Source organism: Xenopus laevis, chromosome 9_10S, assembly GCF_017654675.1.
Source record: "Xenopus laevis strain J_2021 chromosome 9_10S, Xenopus_laevis_v10.1, whole genome shotgun sequence".
NCBI classification, from domain to species: Eukaryota; Metazoa; Chordata; class Amphibia; order Anura; family Pipidae; genus Xenopus; species Xenopus laevis.
In genome coordinates, this window is record NC_054388.1 from 93,424,527 (window position 1) to 93,450,896 (window position 26,370).

At 40.1% G+C, this 26,370-nt stretch overlaps 1 protein-coding gene across 1 annotated transcript; it reads left to right on the forward strand.

Annotated features, from left to right (window-relative positions):
- Positions 1–462: 462 nt before the first annotated feature.
- il21r.S (interleukin 21 receptor S homeolog) lies at positions 463–26,333 on the forward strand. The gene is made up of 9 exons (XM_041578966.1): positions 463–617; positions 5,810–5,895; positions 6,781–6,895; positions 9,756–9,940; positions 10,368–10,516; positions 11,295–11,466; positions 12,581–12,698; positions 17,626–17,710; positions 25,114–26,333. The coding sequence occupies exons 2-9, from the start codon at positions 5,823–5,825 to the stop codon at positions 25,900–25,902; spliced, it is 1,686 nt and encodes a 561-aa protein (XP_041434900.1). The 5' UTR covers positions 463–617; positions 5,810–5,822; the 3' UTR covers positions 25,903–26,333.
- Positions 26,334–26,370: the final 37 nt, after the last annotated feature.

Consider the following 26,370-nt stretch of genomic DNA (forward strand, 5'->3'; position numbering starts at 1 on the left):
AAGAAAAGAACTTTCATTTGAAGCAACGTAGGGGGTTCTTCACAGTCAGGACAGTGAGGTTGTGGAATGCACTGCCGGGTGATGTTGTGGTGCTGATTCAGTTAATGACTATAAGAATGACTTGGATGATTTCTTGGATAGACATAATATCAAAGGCTATTGTGATACTAAACTCTATAGTTAGTATAGATATGGGTATATAGAATTTATGTGAGGGTGTGTGTATTGATGCTGGGTTTTCATTTGGAGGGGTTGAAGGGGTTGAAGTGTTTATCTCTGACCTTCCACTCATATCAAAGACGTATTTCTGTATGTGTGTGTGTGTCACCCACCTCTTTCCCATGCTGTGCTCAAAGATAACCTATGATGTAGATTCAGTAGTCACGTCTGCCTCCCTGACCACATCCTCCAGTGCATGTCATGTTCGCTGTACACTAGGGGAGATTACTGTTCATTTGGTAAATGATGGGTTATTTGGTGCATGTGTGTATAATAAGAATGTGAAGTCTAACTACACGGTGCTTTGAAAACTCTTTTCCTACAGAAGACAAACCTGCCCAGCTATGACTGCACATTTGGATTCTTTCTGCACCGATGTAACGTCCATTTAGTCAAAGGTAAATCACTTGGACAAACCTAAAGGGCATTTAAAATGTGTTAGTTTAATCCTAATGGGGACGTTCACCTTCACTAAACTACATTATTTTTAAACAGTACAGATATGGGACCTGTTATCCAGAATCCTTGGGACCAGGGGTTTTAGAGATAAGGGATCTTTCCGTAATTTGGATCTTCATACCTTAAGTCTACTAAAAACTAATTTAAGCATTAAATAAACCCAATAGGCTGGTTTTGCTGCTTATAATAAGGATTAATTATATCTTAGTTTGGATCAAGTAGAAGGTACTGTTTTGTTATTACAGAGAAAAAGAAAATCATTTTAAAAAATTTGGATTATTTCGAAATAATGGGGTCTATGGAAGATGGCCTTCAATTCTGAGCTTTCTGTATAACGGATCCCATACCTGTACACCACAAGTAATGGTTTTATTTTTTGCAAATTTTTTAACATTTAGATTTTAAAATGAGTTGAGTTTTTTTTTCCTTTTCAGAAGATTTGAGAGTTTCTAAACTGTTTAAATGTGGTAAATGACTTTATGCAATTCTGAGAGAGGATCATAGACAGACCATGTATCAGGGAGCATGCTCTGTAGGGGCCGAAGCTGCGGCTGCTTCACACCTAATGAACTAATGTATCAAATCTTTTAGAGAAAGTCAGACATTTATCTTTCTGAGAAAGCAACTGATATAAAGGTATTTGTGTTGGGCTTTTGAAAATGATTAGTTTTGTGAAGGTAAACTGTCCCTTTAACCTGTATAGGTAATAAGACAAAACTGCCATTTAACATGAATCAGTGCCATCTGTATGCCTCAATGGGTTCAGACAGACAGACAGACAGATGCATAGATAGATGTGAGAATAGAACTCACTACAGAAAAATTCACCCACTTTCTATTTATTCCTGAGCTCTAATCTCACACTTTGATTTTTTGCCCACTGTTCCAGATCACTTTTAATTCCAAGATCTGTTTGGGTTTCTTGCATGTTTCTACCCACAAAATGATCAAGTCATGGGGTTGTGAGTGACGTTCCAAACCTTCAGTTTGCTTATGTTGAAGTAGTTCATGGTGGCTTTTGAAGTATGCTTAGGATAAATGTCTTGATGTAAGAGCCAGGCAACTTTTTGGTTTCAGCTTCTTGTATGACTTTTTGCATCCAGAATTTGCTGATATTTAGTGTAATCCATTCTTCCCTCTACATGTAAAATGTGTCCTGTGCCACTGACTACCACACAGTCCTAAAGCATGTCCATGGTTAACAGTTGGTAATATGTGATGCTGCAGGTTTTATCTCTAAACAAACCTTTGCTGTCTGTGGAAGAAGAGTTCAGTTTTGTACCTCATCAGGCCCAGTATTGGTTTCCAAAGAGCAAGTGACTTATCTACATGCTGTTTTGCATTCCTCAGACTTTTGAGGGCATTTGAGATGAGGTCGCTGGTGGGGCTTCCTGCTGACGACTTTTCCAGGCAGGGCCAGACTGGGCTGGAAGGGGCACCGTGAGAAAACCGGTGGGCCCCAGCCGACCCAGGTCTGCTTCTCTCCCTGCGAACCCCGACAAAGATTTCAACTGAAATACAGCAATGCAGCGTGCACACATGCTCACTTGCTTTCGCGTGCGAGGGGCGGAATGCCTACTTCGGGAAGAGCGCCCGGGTGATCGTGAGGGGGGCCCTAAAAGGGAACCTAAAGTCTACAATAGAATAATGCTAGAAATGCTGTATTTTGTATACTAAACATAAACATGAACTTACTGCACCAGAAGCCTAATCAAACAAATGATTTATGTTTACAAAGTTGGCCACAGGGAGTCACCATCTTGTTATTTTGTTAAACATCTTTGCATGACCAAGACCATGCACATGCTCAGTGTGGTCTGGGCTGCTGCTTAGGGATCATCATAAATTATCAAAACAGCACAAGTCAAATAATATCTGCCAGAAGCCAATACAGCAAGACTGATTAATAATCAGAATATACAGACTGCCCTTGGGTCCTGTGTTGTCATGTAATCTAATGTAGATTTTATAGTGTTTGTATTGTTTAATACAAACTTTCTCCAACTCTGCAGAACCAGAGGCTGCAGTAAAAAAATCCTTCAATTAGAGTCCCAGTTTATCTGTTTAAATCTGACTCAATAAGCTTTGTCCCTGTCACTGGAGTTGGAAACAATAAAGTGGATATAAAGGCAAAAATAAAATCCAATATGAATCTCTACATAGTCGCTGACTGTTCTACAGGGAAGCAAACAAAGCTGCTTCAGTTCTTAACAGCTGGGAAGTAAGGTGGGGGGTTGCCCCCTGCTGTTCATAAGTATAATTGATCCCTGCAGGGCAGTTAGGGACCATCTGAAGTTTCCTATCCACAGCAGTCAGAGTAAATAAATGAAGGGAGAATTTCACTGCATATAGTCAGGTTTCTTATAAAAACGGTACACATTCTTTAATTAAAAGTATATTGGAGATAGGTTTCTTTTTCATTACAGAAAGTAAAAATGGGATTTTATTTTTTTGCCTTTACATCCCCTTTAAAGTCAAAGCTCCGGTGGGCCACTGCTACCCCAGTCTGACTCTGTTTCCAGGCAGATGGTTTGTTCAAGCAACTCAGCACTGTGGAACAGTTCTACACCACTCCTGTCAGTCAAACCTTCATGTATGTCCTTTACAGTCATATGGGAGTTTGCCTTTCTGTCCAGCATACAAACAGCTCTCTCTTCTACAGTTCCCTTACCTGTCATTTCTTGATGACATGTAATGTTGGAAATTGTGTTGGAAATTGAAATTTCCAACTGAAATTGTGTTGGAAATTGATGTTGGAAATTGTGAGCTATAAGAAATTTGCAATTGAGTAGAAAAACTTGTTTTAGGGTGACATCTACCTCCTCTTGCCAGCTGTACTAATATAATAAAAGCATAATCACTGCTGCATAGGAAAACAATGTGTAGAAGTCCTGTCAAGGCCTGCAGCTGTGGTTTAGCTTTATCAGACCTCATCTCATTATCCAGCTGATGTGGTATTTATATGTTTCAGTTCTGTTCTTTGGCTGATTCATCCTTTAAACTGGAAGCTGCTTCTTATGATGTACAGAGAATACAGTGGCTCACTGTGGTTAGCTTTCTAATGTGTTTTCGTCTAATGGTTGGAAGACTTGTGAACCAAACAGGTTTCAGTTCTTTGACGTTACATTAGATAAAAGAGTTGCGTTTCAGTAGAACTGACCATGTTCTGTAATATTCTTCCGTAAACTGTTATTGCATTCCGAATTTTGTAAAAGCTTCTTGTATGACTGTTTTGCATCCAGAATTTTATGATATTTCTTGGAATCCATTCTTCCCTCTACACGTTATATGTGTCCTGTGCCACTGACTACAACACAGTCATAAATCATAAAAGATCCACCTCCATGGTTAACAGTTGGCAATATGTGATGCTGCTGGTTTTATCTCTAAACAAACCTTTGCTGATTGTGGAAGAAGAGTTCAATTTGTACTTCATCAGGCCCAGTATTGGTTTCCAAGAGCCAATGACTTATCTACATGCTGTTTTGCATTCCTTAGACTTGGGCATTTGAGATGAGGTTGCTGGTGGGGCTTCCTCCTGAGGGCCGGACTGGGCCACAGGGGCACCGGTAGAAAACCCAGAGAGTCCCAGCCCTCATGCGCCCCCACCGACTCAGGTCTGCTCCTCTCCTTGCAAAGATTTCAACTGAAGTACCGCAATGCAGCGTGCACGCATGCTCACTCACTTGCACATGCGAGGGGCGGGTGTACCTACCTTGGTCCCTGGTGATTGCAAGGGTGCCCTTAAAGGGGAATTAAGTCTAAAATAGAATAATGCTAGAAATGCTGTACATTGTATACTAAACATAAACAGGAACTTAATGCACCAGAAGCCTAATTAATTAAATGATTTATGCTTTCAAAGTTGGCCACAGGGGGTCACCATCTTTGTTACATATCTTTGCAAGACCAAGACCATGCACATGCTCAGTGTGGCCTGGGCTGCTTAGGGATCATCATCAATTATCAAAACAGCACAAGTCAAATAATATCTGACAGAAGCCGAAACTCTATTCAAATTGATGCATCAGATGAGTAATTGATGTCAAATATGCAACACCATGATACATCTTTGTTGGGAGAAGAAGTTGGCTTAGAGGTTAAGTGATTAGCTTTGATATAGAATCTTGTGTTACAGACCCTGGTTCAATTCCCCATGGCAACTCCTTGTGACCCTGGACAATTTGTTTATGGGGGAATGTAATAAAAGTCACAAAGAGCAAAACAATTCACACAAATAAAAATTCACATTTCGCAACGTAATATTCGTTCATATACTGGTATTGCATTTTGAATTTTAATTGCGCATTGCCCACTTTTAAGATGTTCTTGAAGATGTCGTAATCATTTGGAACAAACATAACAACTTTTTCATTAAGAAGTTTTATTACATGCACTGGTGCAAAATATAAGATTTGCAAAGCTTCTTCCACTGTCGAAGAGGTCGCTAAACAGTTTCCGGGATTGCAAAAACTATATTAAATTCACGCAAAGGAAAATTTGTTTGCATAAAGGCATAACTTTTCGCATTGCAACTATTTTTTTCTGTTACCGACTTTTATTACATACCCACATTCATCTCCTGGTATCCCAGCATACTTAGTGCACCAATAATGTTGCCTTGCTTGCTGTAAAGTGCCTTGAGTCCCACAAGAGAAAAGCACTACAGGGTATATAAAAATAAAATCCTTGCCGTATACTTGATGGATAGGGAAAGAAATGTATATAAATAGCAGTGTTGCTTCACCCAGGGGTGTGTTTCTTCTACTGGTGTTTGCAATTGGTCTTCTTTTTTTTGTGGATTTTTTTTGATGGTGTGGTTTGTTTGGCTGCTAGGGTCAGTAACCCCCAATTGAAAGCTGGGAATAGTAAGAAGAGGAAGGCAAATAATTAATAAATAATTAAAAATGAAGGCCAATTGAAATGTTGCTAAAAATAAGCCATTTTAAAACAAACTAAACATTAGATGAACCAATCCTTTAAAGCACACGTAGCCTGCAGCCTTCACATTTAAGGGTAAATTCACACAAAAAATAACAGACTCTTAAAAACTTAAGGCTGTATTTGTTAAACATGAAAGTGTTTAAAATTAGATTTTATTGAGTTTTTTTCTTATCTGTTATTTTCTTAGCTGGCAAACAGAGATGAAAATGAGCAAGATTAGTGAGTGTCCATGCGCTGCAAGACTTCTCTTACTGTGTTTCCTGGTGTCAGTAGGTAAGTACACAGCTTTCCTTGTTCTGCTCTGTAACCTTTTTTTAAGTTTAGGTACTTATCAGCTTGTCTTTTTGAAAATCCCTTTCTCCCTGACTAAGCCACATCACTGCAAAACCACATCATCATCAGAGGATGACTCAGATCTTACTCAGACTCCCATTCAGAGCCTCAGAGGGTTTCAAAATGACTTAACATTGTCACTGCAAATAGCTTTTCACATTTACACCCTGTAAGTTAAAGAAACTGAAAAATAGAGGCTAATTTGATTAACTTTTACTATGATGAAGACCAGTGCTGTCCACCTTCTGTGGTACCGAGGGCCTGACATTTTCTAGCCTACTAGATGAATGATATCCCTGCAATGATCACCAATCCTTTGTTTTTTTTTTGGTGTGTTACCACCATTAATGTGGATATGGTCTTAAAAGTTCTTGAGATGACATGGGTGTGGTCTACTCTAAATGGGTGTGGTTTAAAGGCTAGAACACACCAGTTTTACCAGTGCAGGGCAACGGTTCATTATATTTTCATTAGTTTAAGACACTTTTTCTGCATTATTGTTCCTTTAAAAATTGATCCTAAATTTGCTGGACTGCAGCTCCCAGAATATTTAAATAACATGTAAACCCTTTACAAAATACTTGCACTTTGGGTTGCCTACTAGGGTAACTTACTAGGCGGTGCAAGTGAGAATTTGGTAGATGATAAACCTTTCCTTTAGTTTTCAGCGTCCTCCTTTAGTAAGATTTATCATTGAGTTACAATCACTTTAATGTGTTAATTACACCCTTAAAGACCCTATGATAAGTATCATGAATTGACAATTTTCTAAGTGTGGCTAAACAAATAAACTCGTTCAGCAATTCTATCTTGATTATATTTCAGCTAAAGGCTGTGAACACCTGCACTGTTACGTGGATTACATAGACACTTTGACATGCAAATATGAGAAAACACAAAAGGAACAATCAGGAATTTCATATAGTCTCAGTGCAATGTGGTAAGTAGATTGCAAACATTACTAAGTGGACCTGAACTAAGTAGTTAATACAGAGTAGTTAAGCATTCAAGTAGGGAGTCAAGGCTATTTAGGCTGCATTCCATGAAGTAAAGTGTAAAGGCTTAAGTTTTTGGACTTTTTGGGTTTATGGTACTTTTCTTAAGCTGTTTGGGAATCTCTGTATCAGCCATAGTTCCAAGAATATCTAGGGCAGCTCTGAACTGTAGTGTTCTGTGCTAACAATAACCAAAGGCATCTACTAACTGTTTAACTAAACAAGATATATTTTCTTGTTACACTTAAGTGAAATTGATTTCACACACCTAGATATAGTGGTATATGTGGTATCTTAAGGACAGCAGAGTTTTGAAGACATGGCAAGACTAACCTGTTAGCTAGTGGTATGTTCTGCACGGAGGCTGGAATCCTCTAACAAAGGCCAACTTCTAGCTATCTTTAGTTTGAAAACCACTTCTTCCTGCCTGGTTTGTCAGGTTTGTGCAGTAAAAAGGCTTATATAGTAAGGTTTATACATCAAGGACTGCAAAACTGCAGCCCTTAAAGATTAATGTGCAATAAAGTTGCATCAAGCTATTTAAAGGACAATGAAAGTTAAACTAAAGAAGTAGCTAGAAATGTTGTACTTTATGTTTTGTGCTTCTGTACCAGCCCAAGGCAACCACAGCCCTCTAGCAGTAAAGATCTGTGTCTCCAAAGATGCCCCAGTAGCTCCCCATCTTCTTTTCTGCTGATTCACTGCACATGCTCTGTGCTGCTGTCACTTACTGAGCTTAGGGAGACACTCACAATATACAGTACACTTAGGGGCCGATTCACTAAGGGTCGAATTTCGAAGTAAAAAATACTTCGAAATTCGACCCTCGAATTGAAATCCTCCGACTTCGAATATCGAAGTCGAAGGATTTAGCGCTAAACGTTCGTTCGATCGATCGAAGGATTAAATCCTTCGAATCGAACGATTCGAAGGATTTTAATCCAACGATCGAAGGAAAATCCTTCGATCAAAAAAAGTTTAGCAAGCCTATGGGGACCTTCCCCATAGGCTAACATTGACTTCGGTAGGTTTTATCTGCCGAAGTAGGGGGTCGAAGTTTTTTTTAAAGGGAAAGTACTTCGACTATCGAATGGTCGAATAGTCGAACGATTTTTCGTTCGAATCGTTCCAATCGAAGTCGAAGGTCGTAGTCGAAGGTCGAAGTAGCCCATTCGATGGTCGAAGTACCCAAAAAATACTTCGAAATTCGAAGTATTTTTCATTCGAATCCTTCACTCGAGCTTAATGAATCGGCCCCATAGAATAGAAATGTCACAATAAAAGCCTGATTAGTAATTAATATGGATCACTACTTCATGCCAGCTCAGAAACCAGTGCAAATAGCATATTACATGCCAATGATAAGTCTGAAATATTACGGTCTCCAAATGTAAAGTGATAACTCACCACAAAAGGGAAGAGGCCCAGGTGCACCGACCTGAGCCCTCACCACGGGGAGCAGACAACCCAAAAAACTTTTTGGAGCAGGCACTCAATGAAGCAAACTTCCACCAGGCAAATAGTTCAAAGTGAAGAGAGTTTATTGTGTCCACAGCCTAGGCTCAACAGCTGCTCAGAGCCCACTGAGCATGTGAGTGTCACAGACACTTTCCAAGATGGTGACCCCCTGTGACAAGTTTGAAGTCCTGGATCATTGCTGCTATTGACAAGCTGAAACTGTAGGCTGGTGCAATAAGTTCAGTATGTAAAACATGGCATTTTTAGTCCTATTCATTTCTTAGGGTTTACTTTAAGGATTCTAGTGCCCTCTGTGACCTGCACCTGATTCGAAAACCAACACAGACTCAACACTGTTTCATACATTAGACTTGAAATAGGTAGAGGGCAAGTATAATAATCCCCAGCCTTACATCAACCAGCAGTCTCTACTTCTAACATGCAAGCTAGGGTCGTTCCAAGGAATTCCCATGCACCACTCACTGTAAGAAGATGTCATATCATGTCTGAAGGTATCTAGTGTACAGATATGGGATCCGTTATCCCAAAAACTGTTATCTAAAATGATGGAAAGGCTGTCTCTCATAGACCCCATTTTATGCAAGTAAATTCAGATTTTAAAAAAAGTATTTCTTTTTCTCTGTAATAATAACAGTACCTTGTACTTGATCCAATAATAAATAAATTATATAATAAATCCTTACTTGAAGTAAAAGCAGCCTATTGGGTTTATGTTTACATGATTTTCTAGTAGACTTGAAGGGGCAGATTTATCAAGGGTTGAATTTCAAAGTAAAAAATACTTCGAAAATCGACCATCGAATTGAAATACTTTGAATTCGAATATCGAATTCAAACTTTTTTCATGGAATTTGGATATTCTGCGGTCGAAGTAAAATCGTTCGATCGAACGATTAAATCCTTTGATTTTATCATACGATTTTACTCTTGACTTCAAAAATCTTGGAAAAATGCTGTAGAAGGTCCCCATAGGCTAACATAGCACTTCGGCAGGTTTAATTTGTCAAAGTATTGAAGTCGAAGTTTTTTTAAAGATTCAATACTTCGATTATCGAATGGTTGAATATTCAAACTATTTTACTTCGAATCTAATTCGAAGTCAAAGTCGTAGTATCCTATTCGATGGTCGAAGTATCCAAAAAATTACTTTGAATTTTTTTACTTCAAAAATTCCCTTGAATTCACTTCGACCCTTGATAAATCTGCCCCTTGAAGTATGAAGAAGGGAACTCAGGTCCCATATGTGTATTTTCTTTCTATGATTCCTATGGTGCCAACCAGGAGATAAGGGTTTAGTGATTTTATTTGTTATTTGTTTCTCTCTAGGACAAACGAAGATCTAGAAAACACCTTCTGCGATCTTGTCCAGTCTGGTGAATTCACATATACCTGCAATGAGGAAATGGAATATTTTGGGGCTGATGACACTTATATGATTTTTATAAATGAAACTATTGAGGGCAAAACGATTTCCAATCAAATGTGTCAACCTTTCTACTTAAGTAAAACATGTACGTTTTTAAATGAAGAGTGTCTGTTTATTAAATATGCTTTATTGTTGTTGTTGACGACCGCTTCCTAATGTAGATAGTTGTTTGTCACCCTAACTCAAGGTCAATTCCATTTTGATGATTACACAAACAAAGAACAGGCATCCATATGCACACACATCATTCAGGAGTATCACTGCAGTATTCTCTTGTATTAAAGGGATGTAGCTTTCAAAGTTGGCACCACAAATCCTAATTATATTCCTTTAATATCCTTCAATAAGGGTCTTCCCTGCCAGTGTTACTTCAGTCGACTTTGCTGTTATCTTAGTGTTCTCGATATTACAATGTGACGAGACTTCAAAAGGAAGGGCAATGTGCCCAGTAAATATGTACATTATTCGTGTGGTGCTTATCATAATGTTTGATATTGTATTTTATTTGCCAGTTGTGCCAAGGGCTCCATATAATCTCACCGTGTTGATTTCTGAAAACTACAATTTTTCCTGGGAAACTACGTACAAGAGGGAAGTGCATTTACAGGCCACCGAGCTGGCATTTGAACTTAGCTACAAGAGAACAGATGAATCTTGGGAGGTGAGAAGCAAAGATCACTAAGCCTCAACCAAATAAAAATCCAGTATGCAGGGCCGGCCTTAGGCCTATTGGACCAATTGGGCCCAATTGGGCCCAATAGGGCCCCGCACCTCTGGGGGCCCCGCACCACAGGGCAGCACAGATAATATTTCCCTCAGCACATGATGCTGCCTGGCCTGCCCCCAACTTTGAGAGTCCAGCCCATCCCCAAATCCATAGGTCCAGCCCACCCCCAACTCTGATAAGCCAGCTTTCCCCCAACTCTCATAGGCCCAGCTTTCCTCCAACCTTGATAGGCCCTGCCTGCCCCCAATCCAACCAAGCCTGCTCCCAATCTGAATCGGCCCAGCCTGCCCCAAAATAATTGGCCCAGTCCACTCTCCTATTTCCTCCCTCTCTCTCTTACCCTGTGTGCCCCTATTATGTGCCCCTATTTCATCCCTCTCACTCTCTTACCTTGTCTGCCCCTTTCCTTTCTATTTTGTGCCTTTATGCCCTTATTTTCCTAAATACTTTGTGTGTCAGTAGCCAGCAACACTTTGTCTAGGGGCCCCGCCAACATGGTCCCAATTGGGCCCCACATTTGGGCCCCACTCTCTTACCTTGTCTGCCCCTTTCCTTTCTATTTTGTGCCTTTATGCCCTTATTTTCCTAAATACTTTGTGTGTCAGTAGCCAGCAACACTTTGTCTAGGGGCCCCGCCAACATGGTCCCAATTGGGCCCCACATTTGATAGGATCAGCCCTGCCAGTATGTAATATCTTAATGTGTCTTACAGAAGCAGAAGCGCATCCACATCCTCGAGGATGAAAAGAGTGTCGTTCTCCTGCAGTCCTCGTTCCAGGATGCTGAAGGTTACATTGCTCGAGTTCGTGCTAAGCCCAAAAACGCTTCCATCTATCGGGGTGACTGGAGCGAGTGGAGCAATGCTGTTCAGTGGACAACCAATGGTAAAACTAAAACACTATTGAGAAATTGGTTGAAAAAGAAAAGTCTTATGGATCATTTTTAGAAGCAGTTGCTCTTTATTGAGCTCTGAAATCCCTTTAGAATCTTCTTAAAGGTGACGCAAGCCCAATAAAAAATGTCCATTGTTTTGTTTAATAATTATATACATTTTTATAACTAAACAGTACTGTAGTACACAGTGCATCCGCATGAATCTGTATAGGGACTACAGGTATGGGATATGTTATCCAGAAACCCATTATCCAGAAGTTTCTAAATTACAGGAAGCCCATCTCCTAAAAACTTCATTTTAATCAAATAATTCCAATTTTAAAAAAAAGATTCAATTTTTTACTGTAATAATAAAACAGTTCATTGTACTTGATCCAAACTAGGAAATCAGGAATCGTTATTAAAGGCAAAACAATCCTAATGGGTTTATTTAAGGTTTAACATTTCTTTATGCAGACTTAAGGTATGGGGTTCCAAATTACAAAAAGACCACTTATCCAGAAAACCACAGGCCCCGAGCATTCTGGTTAACAGGTCCCATACCTGTAGTAGGAGACAGTGGCATAACTACAGAGGTGCTGAAGGGCCTAGAAAACACACGCAGGATTGTGGTTGGTGGGTATGTGATATCATGGGTTACACGCCTGGTAGGAGAAGATGAGGTTTATCTTTCCATCCCCCCACAGTTAGTTCTCTGTATAATGAAATTTGCTTTTTATTGTGCCTAAATAATTTATCATGGTGAAGAAAGTTCCATGCAAAGTTTATATTGCTTTTTTGTACTACATTATACAGAGTGTGTGAAGCAAAAATAAAAATATTCCACCCACAATAATTATTTTGCCTCCCCTAATAAAGTGCCCTATGAGCCAAGGATTTGACCCTATACTTCTACACCCCCAGCAGTTATTCGATGTGCTATCTCCTTGAATCACAGCCCTGACCTTATGTATTGTAGAATTTGTGGTTTCACTAATAACGTAATATTTTAAGCTATGGAACTGAAATGATCACAGTTAAGGCAGTTATAAAATACAAAATATGCCCTCTTGGTGTTTTACAAGGAAGGAACAGATATCTTATAATTTGTTCTTATTTTTATAGAAAACATCAGTGGAAATATTTGGATACTTAACAATTTAACAGCCTCGGTTCTGTGTTTAATCTGTGGGATTGTAATAATCATCATATTGTCCTGTAAGCCTATAGAACTGCCACAGAGGTGAGTATCTGAGCAAGGGTGAGACATGACCTTTTTCTTATTGATGATTCTTATTGATTGATACTGTCATGGGAAAACATGTTTTTTTCAAAACCCATCAGTTAATAGTGCTGCTCCAGCAGAATTCTGCACTGAAATCTGTTTTTCCAAAGAGCAAACTGATTTTTTTATATTTAATTTTGAAATCTGATGGGGCTAGACATATTGTCAGTTTCCCAGGAGCCCCTGGTCATGTGACTTGTGCTCTAATAAACTTCAGTCACTCTTTACTGCTCTGCTCCAAGTTTAAGTGATATCACCCCCTCCCTTTCATTCCCCCAGCAGCCTAACGACAGAACAAAGGGAAGGTAACCAGATAACAGCTCCCTGACACACAATAACAGCTCCTGGTAGATCTAAGAACAGCACTCAATAGTAAAAATCCAGGGCCCACTGCGATACATTCAGTTACATTGAGTAGGAGAAACAACAGCCTGCCAAAAAGCAGTTCCCTCCTAAAGTACTGGCTCTTTCTGAAAGCACATGACCAGACAAAATGACCTGAAATGGCTGCCTACATACCAATATTACAACTAAAATAAATATACTTATTGGTTCAGGAATTAAATTTTATATGGTAGAGTGAATTATTTGCAGTGTAAACAGTGTAATTTAGAAATAAAAACAGCACCATAAAATTCAGAATCCCTTTAATCACCATAAGATAGGGTCTTGCCTAAATCTAGTTGTCTGTACTGCACAAGGTGTAAGTATCTATACAATTCTACCCGCTAAGCTATGGTGATGTATAAACAAACACGTTTGAGTTGTTTGAAAAAAAGGTAGATTCCTCAGTAGCTGCTTTTCAGCCTAGCAAGTATATCAGCCTATGACTACCTGACATGGTTGGTCGCCAAATTGTGCATCCAACTAACCACTGGAATCAAGAATCCTCTTTTTATGGACTGGACTAGTAAAATATCTACCAGTTAGCAACCCTATATGAGGCTTTGTGTTTCTTCTTCTGGCTTGAATTTATAGAATAAAACCAAATATCACTAAAGGTCCAACTAGCTTTGTTCACAAGAAACACTTCCAAATCGCATTTTCTCATGTGACATGCTCTTGCCAATTACTTTCTGTATTTCCCAGTGTGTCATTAATGCTTTCTGATGCCTGCATTGAATTCTTGCCACCTGCAAAATGTTGTTTGTACCCCTTCTCAATTGAAAAACCTATTCAAGTTGCATTAGTTATTGGGCAGATTAATTAAAATTTGAATTTGAGTTGTTTTTTTTTTTGAGTTTCTGAATTTTAAAAAAAACTCAAAAATATTAACTTATTTATGAAAAAAATGTAAATTCAAAAATGTGATTGTGTGAAAAATAACCATGATCGCACTAGGATTACATTCTGCTCTTCATTTTCAAGAAAGCTGCCAATTTTGCATTTGTTTTTTTTATTTGATAAATCTTGATAATTGCAACAGAATTTTTTTTTGCTGCAAAAAAATGAAATCATGGTAAAAACTTGATCTTGAGTTTTGATCAATCTGACCATAGTGAAGCTGTACAACTCACGCAGTCATTATATTTCCAATTTATGTCCAACAGTAATTTGCTGCCATTTCAGACCAAACCTGAGGGACCCCATTGCTACCTTCATTGCATTGTGTTCAGTTGGTGGGGTGGGATTTCTTCTCTCTCCCAAATGCAGGTTTCAAAATCTAACTACACCGTCTTCTCTCTCCTTCACTTCTTTTGAAGTCCACAGCATACGTTTGTTTTCTCCAATCTCTCTGCGTGTTGCTGTCATATATCGCCCCCCAGGTCCCTATTCCACCTTCTTGGATCACTTTGCTGCCTGGCTTCCATACTTTCTCTCCAGTGAGACACCTGCTCTCATTTTAGGGGACTTCAACATCCCCATTGACAACTCTGCTTCTGCTGCCACCTCTAAACTTCTCTCTCTAACAGCTTCATTTGGTCTCTCTCAGTGGACCGACTCACCTACCCACATCGAGGGTCATGCTCTTGACCTTATATTCTGCCACTCATGCTGCCCATCCAACTTAACAAACTCTCCCTACCCTCTGTCTGACCATCATCTACTCTCCTTTCAGATACTGCTTTCACCTGCACCTTCACAACTATCTCTCTCTACCCATACGTACAGAAACCTTAATGCCTTTGAACCACAACAATTATCAACAGTATCAGCACAATCCATATCTCATATTAATACTCTCTCCTGTCCCAATATGGCAGCTTCTCTCTACAATGATGCCCTTTCAACAGCACTTGACTCCCTTGCACCTTCTACCACCCGTCACAGCCGGCCAGCTAAACCCCAACCCTGGCACACTAGTGTAACACGGTACCTCAGAAGATGTAGTAGATCAGCTGAGCGACGGTGGAGAAAGTCACGAACTGATCCTGATTTCATCCACTTCAAATTCATGCTCTCTTGCTATAACCGAGCTCTATCATTAGCCAAAGAACATTACTTCTCTTATCTAATATCTACTATGTCCTCCAAACCACAGCAGCTGTTTGCCACATTTAACTCACTCCTATGCCCCCCCTCCACCTCCTCCACCTATTAATGTTACTGCCCAAGACCTTGCTCATTTCTTTAATGAAAAAATCGATCTCATTAGGCTGAGCATACCGTCCGACAACAATCTCAGACCAACGTGCAGTCCACTCACATCTACTTTGCACTCCTTCACCCCTGCAACTCTAGATGAAGTCAGCAAACTTCTAGCCAGCTCAAAACCCACCACCTGCTCCCTTGACCCCATACCCTCTCGCCTTCTCCACCCAATCTCTGATACACTCTCTCCTGCACTTACCCACCTATTCAATCTTTCACTCTCTACTGGTACCTTTCCATCATTATACAAACAAGCACTAATCACTCCTATCCTCAAAAAACCTTCCCTTGATCCCAGCTCTCCCACTAACTATCGACCGGTCTCCCTTCTTCCATTCGCCTCCAAATTACTAGAAAGGCTTGTTTATAAACGCCTGATCCAGCATCTCACTCACAACTCCCTCCTCGACCCCTTGCAATCTGGCTTCCGCCCATCACACTCGACTGAAACTGCCCTCACCAAAGTAACCAATGATCTTCTATTGGCAAAGTCTAAAGGTCATTATTCCATTCTAATCCTTCTAGATCTCTCTGCAGCCTTTGACACAGTTGACCACACACTCCTCCTTGACATTCTACACTCATCTGGCATTCGGGACACTGCTCTTTCATGGTTTACATCTTATCTGTCTGACCGTTCCTTTAAAGTTTCCTTCTCTGACTCTACTTCTACTACTTTCCCACTCTCTGTTGGAGTTCCTCAAGGCTCTGTTCTTGGCCCCCTGCTGTTCTCGCTCTATACAACTTCACTAGGAAAACTCATTCAGTCATTTGGACTTCAGTATCACCTTTATGCTGATGACACCCAACTCTACTTGTCTACTCCTGATCTTTCTAATTCTGTCCTTTCCCAAGTCACAGACTGTCTCTCTGCTGTCTCCTCCTGGATGTCACAGCGCCACCTGAAACTGAACCTTTCTAAAACAGAACTCATCATATTTCCTCCAAGATCTTCCCCTGTCCCTCAGATATCACTCACCGTAAACAACACCACCTTTCATTCCACCACACAGGCACGCTGCCTAGGAGTCATCTTAGACTCTCATCTGTCTTTTTCACCACACATTCAAACACTTGCAAAATCTTGCCGTATTCAACTGCGCAACATTGCTCGAATACGACCATATCTCAGTTCAGAATCAACTAAAACACTGATTCAGTCTCTCATCATCTCCCGCCTTGATTACTGCAACTTACTCCTCACAGGTATTCCAACAAGTCACCTTTCACAACTCCAATCTGTTCTAAACGCGGCCGCTAGACTCATTCATCTAGCTCGCCGCTCAACATCAGCTGCTCCCATATGTATGTCCCTTCACTGGCTCCCAATCTCTTCTAGAATCAAATTCAAATTACTTACACTCACATTCAAGGCCCTTAATAATGAAACCCCTCCCTATATTTCATCTCTAATCTCCAAATACTCTCCTTCACGAAACCTACGCTCTGCTTCTGATCTTCGCCTCACTTCTCCTCTGGTCACTTCTGCCCATTCTCGTCTACAAGACTTCTCTCGGGCTTCTGCTTTTCTCTGGAACTCTCTGCCACAAGCTGTCAGACTTTCTCCTTCCTTCCAAACTTTCAAGCGCTCCTTAAAGACCCATCTGTTTAAAGAGGCCTATTCGTTGTACCTTAATTAATCATTGCTGTATCAAAAATGACAATGTGTTTATATAATCCTAATGTCTCAATTGTACCCTAACCTTTTAGTTTGTAAACCCTATTGTACTCTGTAATCCTTGTCTGTTAGCCACCATTTATTCCCTGTTTGCTATAACTGCAGTAAAGCACTGCGTATCTTGACAGCGCTATATAAATAAATGATGATGATGATGATGATGAGTTTACATTATGACCCTATCCACATAGAGCAGATGGGACTGGAGGCTCAGATTTGAATTCCACACCCTCCAGATCCAATCATATGGGAGTCATACTGCAAGGACACATTTCTGAGAGAAGAAGATTGGGGCTTAGCAGATGGCAAATTTTTAGGCTTCAGTTACCCAGTATTCTAGTTCAGAAGAGTAAGCGTAGGGCTAATTTTCACCACTGGCATAGATACAGCCCATGTGCCATTAGCCTAATTGTTGCAGCTGCAACCTCACCTAACCTACGTTAAAACTGTAATATGAGGCATACTTTTGGAAGAAGAAATGGTAAGGAGGAAATGGGGGCAGTTATAAATATATCTCAAGCTCGATCCAGCAGATACATTACAGTGGAACTGATTCTGAAGATAATTGTGCCTGCTTCACACTGGCATTCTGTTTTTTCTTTCTCTTTTCTTCAGGTTGTGGAAAAATGTGTGGGTATTTGTACCAGACCCTGAACCATTTTTCAAGCCACTTTACATGAGGCACGAGGGGAATTTTAAGGTAAGAACAACTGAATATAGCAGTTTATAGGAAGGTGCTGGTGACACAGATTGCTGTTCTAGTCTTGCCTAAGCTGCCTTTGTCTTATGCAACACTTGGCAACACAACATTTCCTTGTTGCCTCCCATTGGCCCTTCTTATGTGTTATAATTGCCTTTTAAGAAGACAAAGACCATGTCCTAACCCTGGGACCTGGGGTTTTCTGGATAAAGGATCTTTCCGTAATTTGGGTCTTTATACCCTAAGTAAACTAGAAAATCATGTAAACATTAAACCCAATAGGCTGGTTTTGCTTCCAATAAGGATTATTTATATCTTAGTAGCTACTGTTTTATTATTACAGAGAAAAAGAAAATAATGTTTAAAAATTTGGACTATTTGATTATAATGGAGTCTTTGGGAGATGGCCTTTCCGTAATTTGAAGCTTTCTGGATAATGGGTTTCCGGATAACTATATATATATATATATATATTGTAGAAAAGCACCTCTCCTCCAAAAAAGCTAACTTGTAGCTGCCCCTGTGCTCGGTATAAATTTCATATACAACTGGAACAAAAAACTAGCACCAAGGGACTTTTTGTGCAAAAAAAAGTTCTGTATTAGTTACATTTGTATGCTAAAACCAGTTTTAGCATACAAATGTAACTAATACAGAACTTTTTTTTGTTTATTGTTTATTGTAACATCACAATGCTTCCAACGTTTCGGATCCCTGATAAAGGCCCCAATGCGGGACGAAACGTTGGAAGCATTGTGATGTTACAATAAATTTTTGCAATTTTGAAATACGGAGTGCTGGTCCCTTTTGAATTTTTATATACATTAAAATTGACCAAGCACCCGGAAAGTGAAAACTGGTGAAGGCATGCGGATACCGTCAGAATTGTTCTTATATTTATTATATATATCCTGTGCTAAATATTATGAGCTTCTTATGAAATGCCCCACCTGTATCATAGTAGGAGTTATCAGCTTTATCAAAGTTATCCCTGGCCAGTCCTGTATGTATATCAATATTTCACTGACTAATATATAGGGTATTGATAGATGATAGGTTTATTCACAAGTCATAAATACAGTATCTTGGGCTTGACAGTCATATAAGTCATATAAGTAAAGGTTATGTAGGAGTGCAGTGATCTAGTGAGTAAGTGAGAAAGTTCACATGTGGTCAGACTTAGATGTGCTCTGCTAGTTGTGGAATGTACAGCGCCGTGTTTGTACGTTAGGCAGTGGGGTATTTACAGTGTGCATTTCTGAAAATGTATTCATGTGAAACCAGTAACCAGCCAAGGGGATATCTGCAAAAAGAACAAAAATGTATGTTTAGCTCAAACTGGGAAAATCGGTTTTGCTTCCTCATTTGAAATTATGATAATTAACAAAAAAAAAAATCAGTCAATCTTTTTAAAATTGGGAAAAGTAAACTTATATTTTGCCAAGTACATTCATATTTATATTTAGCTGATAAGCTGAAGCAGGGGAAGTACGGACTAAACGGACTAAACAGACTAAAACTAGGGAAGGTAGGGATAAGAGGTACGTGCCTTTTCCCCTACATCTGGTTGTGGCCCTATTTATAGTACATATCTCAAAATCAGTATTTAACGGTGCCACCAAACTGATAGCTCCCCTGAACTGCTTTAAATGAATACATAGTCTTTAGTTAAAAGGTTCCTTCCGACACTCAGATAACCATCATTAAAACACCTCTCAGGCCTATGTCTTATTAATAAAATATAGGTTAAAAGCATGAGTGTTATAGTCAATATAATCCCCTTTACAGGACATGAAAATGGTTAATCACAGATGTGCCAATTTGTTAGGCCCCCCGGCGCTGATAATCTCTAACCTCAGACTTGGGACCAGTGCTCCTCCTCACTAAACATTAGCACTGGCCTGAGGTACTGTTCTATTGAGTAACAACCCCCTTCCCATCTTGTCTAAGGATTTTTTGTGGCTGCCCTGGGCAGTACACATGCTCAGTCAAATATAATTTCTGATTTTACTCCACAACGCAGGCTCCTGACCTCCTGCAGCCACATAAGATGCCTGGAACAAGAGACAAGATGGCAGTGCTCAGTTGTATAGTAGCCCAGACCAATGTCTTTTCCAACAAACAAGAGCAGGGGGTTCTGAGACAGGCACACTCCTATTTATTTTCATAGTAATGTGTCAGCACCACTTTAAATACATATGACTTTCTTTAGTGTAGAGCTATTTACAAAAAAAAATGCCTTTTCAGCTCTTACTGTGCAAAGAGAAAAATAAATGAGGCAGTGCACATGCCACTTCCTGAAAGGAAATCCTTAACTGAGCCCAACATGCAAAAACATTGTTCTAGTATTGCACAGGGTGAGGCGAACAAGTAATCTGATTCAATGTATGTAAATGGGATGCACCGCCAGCTAAAGGGTAAACAATACCCAGAAACAAGTTACTCTTACCGCTCATGAAAGAACATTTTGTTCAGTTTAATGTTATATTTTAGTGTTTATAAATTAAAGGAGAAGGAAAGTCGTCTTGCACTTTGGGTGCCAAATGTTAGGCACCCCCAAGTGGTTGTTTTGAATAAAGAAGAAGCCGGAAGAGGACCAATCCGTGGTGCTTGCTGGGAGAACCCCAGGCCGGTGCAGTTTTCTCATTGTAGGAGCACTGGCCCGGTGTTCTTCCAGCGAGCACCACGAATCAATACTCTTCCAGCTTCTTATTTCTTCAAATTTCCTGGGGCAGACGCATGCACAGTAGAACGAAATTGCAGATTTTTTAGCTAAAGTTCAGCTTTTCGCTCTACTGCACATGCGCAGCCGCGTGGAGAAAGGGGAAGACGGAAGTGGATCGCTCCGTGGTGCTCACTGGTTTCAAGTAAGTAAATACGATCACTTGTGGGTGCCTAAAATTTGGCACCCCCAAGTACAAGAATAAATTCGCCAGGCGCAAATTCGTGACGTATTTCACCGCCGGCAAAAATTCGCCGAATCAAAAAATTTTGGACACGGGTCGGAAACCAAGACAACTTTCCTTCTTCTTTAAAGGAATAGCAAATGGTAAAATGGTGATGTGGTGGTTTATTTCCTTTCCTGGGCTAGTGCATTATTTTCCTAAAAGGAACACTGACCTGGGAATTAACTGCAGGTACCCCCAGTACCTTCATATTGGTTTCTTTGTGCTTTAATTTTCTGTCCAGTAGAACAAAGTATTAGGCATTTGTTTACTTCCTACAATATATGTATTAATGCTTGAACTTAAACAAATTGCAATGTTCTCTGGTTGACTATGGATATTACTGTAGCCAAGGCATGCACAGTGTGCATCTGATCTGACTAGTCTTCTGTTGATTTACATTCATACAAGGGAGTTTGCAATGGAGGGGGGTGGGTAACCTTCAGATTACTTCACTAAAAAAATCCCCAAGATATAGTGCTATTTTTATATTTAGCAGGGGCTGCTGTTCCTGTATCAGTTAAGAGCTAAAGAGGAACTTTGTGCTCACCATTAAACATTGGAGCACTGAGGATGTAGTCAACTCCTTGTAAAAAACCTAAATCAGTGCTGAACTTCTCAGTGAATTAAATATAAAAGTGTACATGACTTTCCATTTTGATATTTATGCTAGAGCAATAGTGCACAGTCATGTACAGTATATGCACATATATCTTTAACTCACTAGCACTGTGCCTGAGTCGAACGATTCAAACTAAAAATCGTTCGACTATTCGATAGTCAAAGTACTGTCTCTTTAAAAAATTCTTCGACCCCCTAGTTCGCCACCTAAAACCTACCGCGGCCAATGTTAGCCTATGGGGAAGGTCCCCATAGGCTTTCCAAGGTTTTTTTGATCGAAGGAATTTCGTTCGATCGATGGATTAAAATCCTTCGAATCGTTCGATTCGAACTATTTAATCGTTCGATTGAACGATTATTCCTGCGATCGTTCCATCGAACGAATTACGCTAAATCCTTTGACTTCGATATTCGAAGTCCAAGGATTTCAATTCGGCAGTCGAATATCAAGGGTTAATTAACCTTCGATATTCGACCCTAGGTAAATGTGCCCCTAAGTCTGCTAATAAAACATGAAATAAAGCCAATAGGATTGTGTTGCCATCAATATGGATTCATGCATCTTAATTACCATCAAGTACAAGATATAGAGAAAAGGGAAATCCCTTATTAAAATGATAATTACTGTATTTGCTTAAAATGGTGTCTATGGGAGACGGCCTCTGTAATTCTGAGATTGCTGGATAATGGGTTCCCTTACAAGGGATCTCATACCTGTAATAGAAATAACGTTATCCCATTAAAGGCTGATGGCTGCCCAAGGTTCTTGAGCTGCCAGTGCACCAAATAACTACAGCAGGTCAAGAATCTACAGTATATTTATTTCCATATATTCCTATACACTCTGTCTTCTTTTTTGCATTTACACAGTATAGATATATACAATATTTTAGATTAGAATAACACTGGGGCAAGCTGATCCCATGGTTGTTGATGCACTTTGACAGAAGACTAAAGAACAGTTTCAATATGCATTTGATAAAGAGGTGATCTTCTAAAAGTTTTTTTGGACCAGATTATTTTTACCTGGGCCCCAGTGATCATAGCCATGCCATAGACCACGGCTGTTCCCCCTTGTGTGGCCCCAAACCTACCTGCTGTGTTTGCTTACCATGTGTAAGATTTAAAAGGTATCGCTACAGAGATTAACTGGTCCCTGCATTGTTTAACCCTCAAATTCAAAATTTAGTTCTGAACTTTATTGTTCACATCTGTGATCCCCCTGCATTGTTCACACTTGTAACGCCTCTATTGTTCACAACCCTAAAGCCCTGTACTGTTCACACCTGAGACCCAGGCTGAAACTGCCCACACTGTTCACTTGTTCACACCTTATTCAAAATGCTAATGAGGCACCAGCACTGTGTCACTGTATGTAGTACATATTAGACTGGTCCTGATAGGTTTCCCTGTCTCTTGCTCTGTTCTGCCTTCCCTATGCTCCTTGTGTGTGCCCTGCTCTGCCTGTGTCATACTCTGCCTGTGTGTGCCCTGCTCTGCCTGTGTGTGCCCTGCTCTGCCTGTATTTGTCCTGCTCTGCCTGTATGTGTCCTGCTCTGCCTGTATGTGTCCTGCTCTGCCTGCCTCCAAGGAGGCATATGGATTTAAGGGTATGTCTTAACATGACAACTTTTTGCACATATGAGTGAAAAGTGATATCCCTGCAGTGAGCACCAACCATTTGTTGTTTTGGTGTGCTACCACAATTAATGTGGACATGATTTTGTGGTAACATGGGTGTGGTTTAAAAACAGGGAGTAGTCAAAACTGGCTTCCATTATTGGCCCTCCACTATGAAGGCCGGAAAAATTTTGGCCCTCGGTACCACAGAAGCACTGCCATAGACCATGCTCATTGATCCCCCAAAAATCCAGCTGGAGTATATTTCTATATTATTCCATTGGTCCCCAAAGCTCATAACTTCTCAAGGAGAAACCTTAGGCAGCTGCTCTTATCTGTAGTAAATGTTAGCCGTGCTCCCATGGAACCATCTTTCCCTTATAAGAAGTAAATTTACAGGTAATGGTGGGGTTGGGGTTGACATGGCTTTGCAAAAATGGCCAGAGACTGCCCTGCAATCTGCTTATGCACATGTGACTGAATGCACATGTTACTTGACCAAGGCCAGCTTTAGGAGTCAACTGATCCTTAAGGTAAAACAGTGCAATGTAAGGCAAGAGATTGCAAGCTTAGAGAATTTCTGTGGCAGGTGTTCTTTATACTTGTCTGTACCCTGTCTGTACCTTGTTTCGGAGAAATATATCTGCAGAATATTTCCACCCACACAGTTATTATTGTAAATGTCACCTCACGCATACAGTAAAGCGTTAATCAAGGATGTGGTTAAACAGATTAAAGCAAGCTGAACTCCACCACATTCTGAGCTACATATTATTACAATAAAATGAAACAGGACTTTTTTTGGGGGCGCAACATTTTCCTGAGTAATTAAAGGAATAGTATTTCAGAAATATATAGAGAGGTGATGTATCACCCAAGACTGTCCCTGTTTACCCATTATTATGAATTAGGTGTGCTATTTCTCTCAGTAATCTAATTTTTGCTTTTCTTGGCACTATTGGGTTTAAGGACCAGTAACATCGCACAGCCTTTATTAAGAAATAACTTACCGAAACTCCACTTGCAATCCACTCCTCTTCAGAAAAGGCAACACGGCAATGATCCAATGTGTGGCGCTCGATTTCTCATCCCTGCCTTCCTTATAGGAGATATCCAGGGAGGAGAAATTAAGCACCGCACGATGGATTGTCGCCATGTCGCCTTTTCTGAAGAGGAGTGCAAGCCGAGTTTTGGTAAGTTATTTCTTAATAAAAGCTGTGCGATTTTAAAGTTTAATTAGTCTTGGTGGGTTTTTTTCATCAAAAAATGAAATTTTTTTAAAAAAATGTTTTGATATTACTGGTTGTTTAAATAAGTACATAAGGCACATAGAACTTGTTTAAGGTGACTCCAATAAAAGATTGCATGGAGCTGTGCTTATAATGATGTGTACCCAACCCTAACCTGAGCCCTCCTAACCCAAATCTGACCTAGCAAGGCAGCTCTATTTATAGACCCAACCCGCCAGTCTCTGACATCACAAAAGGGGGTGTGGCAGAAGCTGGCAGTTTAAAGGAACTGTAACACCAAGGAATGACACCATAACATGAATATTTCCAGCACCGGGAATACTGTTGTGTTTGCTTCAGAAAGACTGCTATCGTTTATATAAACAAGCTGCTGTGTAGCCATGGGGGCAGCCATTCAAGCACAGGATACACAGTAGATAACAGAGAAGTTCAGAAGAATCATTATGTATACTACAGAGCTTATCTGTTATTTGCTGTGTATTTTGTGGGTTTTCTCCTGTTGCAGCCTGAATGGCTCCCCCCATTGCTATACAATATCTTGTTTATATAAGCTATAGTAGTATTTCTAAAGCTAACACACCAGATGACCCAGTGCAGTGCAATAGCACATTATATTTTCATTTTTTGGTGTTACTGTTTCTTTAAGGTGAGGTAGAGCAGAAGCAACCCGACGACCTGGCAATGTTCTTTGGAAGTCGGCCTGAACCCAGCCCACCTACGTGTCCCACGAGTTTCAGGCTGGCCTGCACATCTCTATAAAAACTGCTGGGTTTATTTCCTATGCCCTGTCTGATGAAGGTGATTGCTTGTAGCCTTTCTCATTGTTCCTTCCTTGACTGAGGACTATGTTTTTAAAAAATACTTCTGGTATATACAACCTACATCATTATTTGTTAATTGCCTGGGAGAAAACCATTATTTCTTACTTCCTAAAGTTAAACTATTGTTGTATTCTGTTTTATTTTAGAGCTGGCTGGGTTCTCCTTATGTAACATTACCACTACCAATCGAAGTTAGTTTGGCTCCACCAGAGGTCCTGGAAATATACGGCAGAAATGTGTTAAAGCATGCAACAAAGCTAGGTTTGGACAATACATATGTCAACGAGAAGCTCCTATCTTCTAATGCAAGCTGTGGTACCCATCGCAAGGACTGCGGGAAATGCAACTGTTCCGCAGGGACAAATGACACTTCCTTCCAAGGTATATCCATTGAAACTGTCACTGATGGGACTACTCTATGTTGTTCCAAGAGCAACACCATTAACAGCCTATTAAATAACAGCCGCATTGAGAATGAAGAGACCACTTGTGATGATGGCTACCCAACACTTAATATTGACAGTGGTGGTTGCAACTTTTTGGACCAATATCCAGACAATGGCCCACACTCTGAGATTTCGAGTAACCACTCACTGGAACAAAACTCTGATATTCAGGAAAACGCTGCAAGGCCCAATCTTTTTGATTTGATTTCAATTCCACCCGAAGAGTGGGAAATACAAGCATCACCTTCTCCGGATGATGAGAATGTGTTTTATAGCAATGGACATTATGATTCCTTGTCACCTGGCTCAGGAAGCAGCGAGGACTTTGGTTATCCTAGGATGTGCCTGGATATGGATACCATCGATAGTGGTTTTGCAGGCTCTGAATGCGGAAGCCCTGTGGAAAGTGAACATTCTCCTAAGGTGCAGAACTTGGAGCCATATAGTGGGCAGTGGCAGAGGAACTATGTGAAGCAGTGGGTGCCATGACGCACCACCAATGTCAGTGGAGGCAGCTGAAATGAGTCTTTGTTAACATCTACATCAATAGGGACAATATTGAGTAATCATGCTATAGTAATCCAATGGTAACAGCTATCCCTATAAACCCCACACACCCCCTCATTTTAGGAATCCTGACAACCTATTCAACCACCACTGGAATCATGGCACAGTGGATTCCCATTCATCCTGGACCTGCCAAATTCCTTATTCCTCTGCATTGCCACCTCCTAATTTGCCATTTTTTTAGTAAAAATAGTAAAATTTAATGCAGATCAACCCATTTTTTACAAAGACTTCCATATCAGTTCTCACCGACTGGCTAGGAAACAGTCCTTATGGAGAAAAATATGACTATGAAGATTTTCATTGATCCAGGTCATGGTATATCTAGTATAGGTCAATCTAAAACAACTGCACTTGCTGAGTAATCAATGAAGATGTTTCACTACTCAT

Bases quoted from the DNA above. Each gene is read 5' to 3' on its own strand.
- il21r.S (XM_041578966.1), top strand. From the start codon at position 5,823: ATGAAAATGAGCAAGATTAGTGAGTGTCCATGCGCTGCAAGACTTCTC. The intron at 10,517-11,294 runs GTGAGAAGCAAA...TGTGTCTTACAG, and splicing joins GAACAGATGAATCTTGGGAG to AAGCAGAAGCGCATCCACAT. The intron at 11,467-12,580 runs GTAAAACTAAAA...TTATTTTTATAG, and splicing joins TGTTCAGTGGACAACCAATG to AAAACATCAGTGGAAATATT.